At 38.3% G+C, this 4409-nt stretch overlaps 2 protein-coding genes across 2 annotated transcripts; one reads left to right on the forward strand and one right to left on the reverse strand.

Annotated features, from left to right (window-relative positions):
• Positions 1-1135: 1135 nt before the first annotated feature.
• Positions 1136-2585, forward strand: LOC108381854 (serine/threonine-protein kinase fray2-like). The gene is given in 3 exon segments (XM_017638249.1): positions 1136-1823; positions 1825-1893; positions 1959-2585. Coding segments are annotated over 3 exon segments (729 nt in total). The 5' UTR covers positions 1136-1244; the 3' UTR covers positions 2040-2585.
• On the reverse strand, positions 1895-2793 carry mRpL41 (mitochondrial ribosomal protein L41). The gene has a single exon (XM_017638250.1). It carries the CDS (start codon positions 2615-2617, stop codon positions 2156-2158), a length of 462 nt encoding a protein of 153 aa, XP_017493739.1. The 5' UTR covers positions 2618-2793; the 3' UTR covers positions 1895-2155.
• Between the last annotated feature and the right edge of the window lie 1616 nt (positions 2794-4409).

Consider the following 4409-nt stretch of genomic DNA (forward strand, 5'->3'; position numbering starts at 1 on the left):
CAGTTGTTTGACTGCAAATAGTGTCAAAGTAAGTTTTCACCTCTTTCTGATTGGCTGAAGGAGAAAATTTCTGATGCTGAATGGCAATGCCTCTTGTTTAATATACAAGCCAAGATAACATTTCATAAGCCGATATAATTATGTTGGGTAAGTCCTCCATACAAAATAAGCTAACAGCTTAAATTTCTGGACAAATAAAACATGGCTAAAGTTGGTCGCCAGCCAACATTCAAGCTGAAATTAGTCAAGAACGCAGAACGTATACTTAAACGCAGTCTGTATACGCAGGATTTTGTTGATTACTGGAGCCCTCAGTGTTGCTTACTACAGTGTTGCCACTCATCAATGCCTTTTCATAAACTTACCTTTTCAACTACAAATTTTCGTGGTATAATAGATCGTAGCTAAATATAAGCTACTTAGTTTTCANCTCATCAATGCCTTTTCATAAACTTACCTTTTCAACTACAATTTTTCGTGGTATAATAGATCGTAGCTAAATATAAGCTACTTAGTTTTCAAAAAAAATTTTATTCAATAGTAAATTTCAAATATTTTAAACGTATTTTGAATAGGAAATTATACCTTTTTTACCATTTGCGAAACTGACGAAGTGGCAACCATCTATAGAAGGAAGAAATCAGCTGACACGGAAAAATCTAAATTCAGCTTTAAGCCGAAATTAGTCAAGAACGTAAACTTACCGGTACGTAAACCCGAGTCAGCTGACACGATCTTTCTTACCAGAGCGCCATGTAAATGAAAACTCAACACCGCAGAATTTTTCTGAAGTTGTAGCCCGTAGCGCAGAAATCTTCGGAATTTAGATTTTTCCGTGTCAGCTGATTTCTTCCATCTATAGATGGTTGCCATTTCGTCAGCTTTGCAGATGGTAAACAAGTTATAAGTTCCTATACAAAATACGTTTAAGATATTTGAAATTTACTATTGCATAAGGTTTTTTGTTGAAAACTAAGTAGTTTATATTTAGCTTCGATCTATTATAGCACGAAAAATTTTAGTTGGAAAGGCAAGTTTATGAAAACTTTACGTTCTTGACTAATTTCAGCTTTAGCCATTCAACTTTTTTTTGTGCAACCCTGCGTGAGTTGAACGCAAAATCGCCTGGTGCGAACGGCCTTTTACTTATTTCGTTTCATTCCTCGTCAATTATTTTCTTCAATAGAATTTTGTCATTCTTATTCAATTCTGGTTTCCTTGCAAAACATTAATTTTTTATTAAAATGCGAGAAAGTGAATCGAAATCATCGCGCCGTGAACGCGATCGTGACCGTGGAAGGGATAGAGATCGAGAAAGAGAACGTGATCGTGACCGCGACCGTGATAGGGATAGGGACCGTGACCGGGACCGGGAACGCGACCGTGAAAGAGATCGGCACTATTCGCGTAAGTACCATTCGAAATCAAGATCGCCATCCCGCAGTAGTCGTTCGAAGAAAAGCAAAAAATCTAAAAAATCCAAGAAATATTCAAGACGCAGTCGAAGCAGCAGCAGCTCATCATCTTCATCCAATTATTCTGTTGCTAGTCGTAGCAGTCGGAACTCTTATAAATCTCGCTCGCAGGCGAGAAGTACCCGTGCACCTAGTTCAGAGGAGAATTCGCGTACAGCAGCACCCGCTTCTTTGTCGGTTGCAACACTCAAAGGAATAGATGCTATTGATGCACATGTCCGAAAAGCATTGGACGCCATTGAGGAAGAGTCCTTTCAGCCAAAATCCTTTTTCAGCACACGGGATAGAGAAGCACCTGAAAAGAAACCCTTAGCTGATAAGGTCATAATTGATTTGGATTCGGAAACCAGTGAAGATGCCCAAGCTCACAGATACGATCAAAGAAAACTTGGTCGATGAAAAAATATTTCATCCAAATGTAAGAAAATCATACGTTTTTAAAACAATTTTTATTCAAATATGTATATTCTTAACATTTTGCAGTTCATTGGTGACGCTGATCTCAAGGCGGAAAAGTGGTTGCGCAAACTATTTAATTACCGGCAAAGATATTATCAGGAGTAGTTTAAACTTATATATGTTAGTATAGGTACTAGGTACTACACAAAAAACAATAAATAATAAAGCATACTCTTTAGAATATATCTGAACCGGTTTTACGTGCGCGTATCAAAGCCTCGTCAGCGTTCAATTGTTCTTCCTTTGATGGATTTAATGGACTGCCAATCTTCGTTTAGTTTACCCTCCTTGAAGTCTTCAATGATCTTTTTGGAATACACTGCATTAAACAAGTCCAAGCTGGTGAACTCCGATTGTACCACTTCTGGCGCCTTGTATGAGACATAAGGCTTCAGTTTGCAATCGGTTAAATCAGGCACTATTAACTCGGGTATACGTTCTGGTATCTCTACATATTTGCCGTCAATGGTTACGCCGGTGTCCCGTACGCCGCGCTTGTCAATAGGCACAGGTGGATTGGCTAAAGTTTTTTGGGCTAACTTGACGCTGCGTGTGCCTCGCTTGTTGGGTGTGAGAAACTTGCGAAAATTACGTTTGCCTTCAAGTGGAGTTGTTGTACTGATGGTGCGGCTGCTTTTGCAAATCAGCGGTGCAATGCGGAATAATTTCTGGCAGTTCTGCATATTTTACGCACAAATTAAATTTGATTAAATAACGAGAGAATTCACATGTATAAACATTAGTAAAGGACTTGGTGATAAACTTCTCTCAATGCGGAACGCTAAAAGTGGAACGCTATAGTGTGCTTGGTTTGCTATGTGGATGGCTGTGGAAATTGGAACACTCAATCACAGTAAGTGCAATAAGTTTTTTAATAAGCTTATTTATTAGAAAAAAAATTATTAAGTTAAAACCAAAATGAAATTGGCAAAGTGTGTTTGAATTTAACATTGCTCCCATAACTGCCATCCCTAAATTAGCGCGTCAAGAGCCAGGGAACTGTCCAAAAATCCTCATGCCTATACAAGTTGTATGAATCATCCCATAATAACGAGGCGCTAGCGCCGATTAATGCAATTTTCGTTCTTGACTTGTGTTAAAAGCCTGTCAGACATGGCAGTGCAATATATTTCGAAAGGGCTGTCAAATTCACAAATTTCAGAAAGCAGTTGCATGCAGTGTCTTTGGAAAGAGGTCTTTTATTTCCGTAAGCCTAATTGCATGTTGCTAGTGCTGTACGAGCAAGTTGAAATATATTTCCGAAATCGATTTGAGCTCCTTCAATTGCTTTCACATCTTGCGGCTTTTTATTTCTGAAACTTATTTCCGAAATGTGACAGAAAGGTCTTTCTGGCTGTTCACACATCGAAATAAAATCCCTCTTTCTCAATTTGACAGCGATTTGCCACGTCTTTACATGTTGAAGTTGGATGCAGAAGACGGAAAGAAAGAGAAAGGACCATAAAGTGAAAGTGAAACGAAGAATGGGAGGAAATGAGAAAACGTCAAAAATTACGCCGCTTTGATTTGGGGATAGCGCGCGCTGACACTTGTTGACAATGGGCTATTTCACACTAGAATGACAGAACAGTTATTCTCACGGCTTCACACTGGATGAAAAATAGCAGAACAAAATGTATACGTATACACGTTTGAATGGATTTGTAACTTTGCGCTTGAAATTTATGTAGCGGTATTTTTGTAGTTGCGCATGTGCTAGTGCGCTGCTGCAGAACTGCCACTTTAATGTGGGGTAGAAGCTGGAACAACTTTTTGAGAAACTTTACCTCACCCTACTGCCTCTCTTGCCCACAAACAGAGTTGTTCTGGTGGCAGAAATGTTCCAGTGTGAAAACGACCAATGGAAAATGCAACACTTAAGGTTTATTTACATGATCCAACTACACAAGATCTGACAAGATGAAGCAAAAGTAAAGAAAAAAGTAATTTTCTTGCTGACGTTTGTAATTTCGGCGCCATGTTATTTTCTTTGAAAAGTAAAAAAAGAATATGAAGACGAAGCATAAAGAAAAGAATGCAAGCAATTTTGCAGCACATGTTTTTGCTAACCAAATTAATATTTTTTACGTGTTTTTGCCACCAATCACCGCGCACTTCATTTTAATTACATTTGCACAAAAAATTTATTGAAAATCGCTTAAAAATCACTGAAATAAACCCCCGACAAAATACACATAAAGAAAGAAGCAAAACAGAAATAGCAAAATTACGAACGTTACACACTTTTTTATCAATTGCTATTACAAATGGCTGCTTCTCAACCGGTTAGATCTGTTCTAATTGGTTCATGGTGGTAAGCAGTGCGCGCTTCCAATCCGCGGCGCCTGGTTTCACGCCCTGGAAGTGAACAAAAAGTGCTGCGGATAGTACACATGGCCGCTATGTTACTTACATGATTTTCAAGATATAGAAAAATTGGAAAATCCGTAAACTTAAAATTGTAATATCTCAGCG

This window comes from Rhagoletis zephyria, unplaced genomic scaffold, assembly GCF_001687245.7.
Source record: "Rhagoletis zephyria isolate East Lansing unplaced genomic scaffold, Rhagoletis_zephyria_1.1 Rzeph_scaffold_24083, whole genome shotgun sequence".
Taxonomy (NCBI): Eukaryota; Metazoa; Arthropoda; class Insecta; order Diptera; family Tephritidae; genus Rhagoletis; species Rhagoletis zephyria.

Bases quoted from the DNA above. Each gene is read 5' to 3' on its own strand.
- mRpL41 (XM_017638250.1), bottom strand. From the start codon at position 2,617: ATGCAGAACTGCCAGAAATTATTCCGCATTGCACCGCTGATTTGCAAA.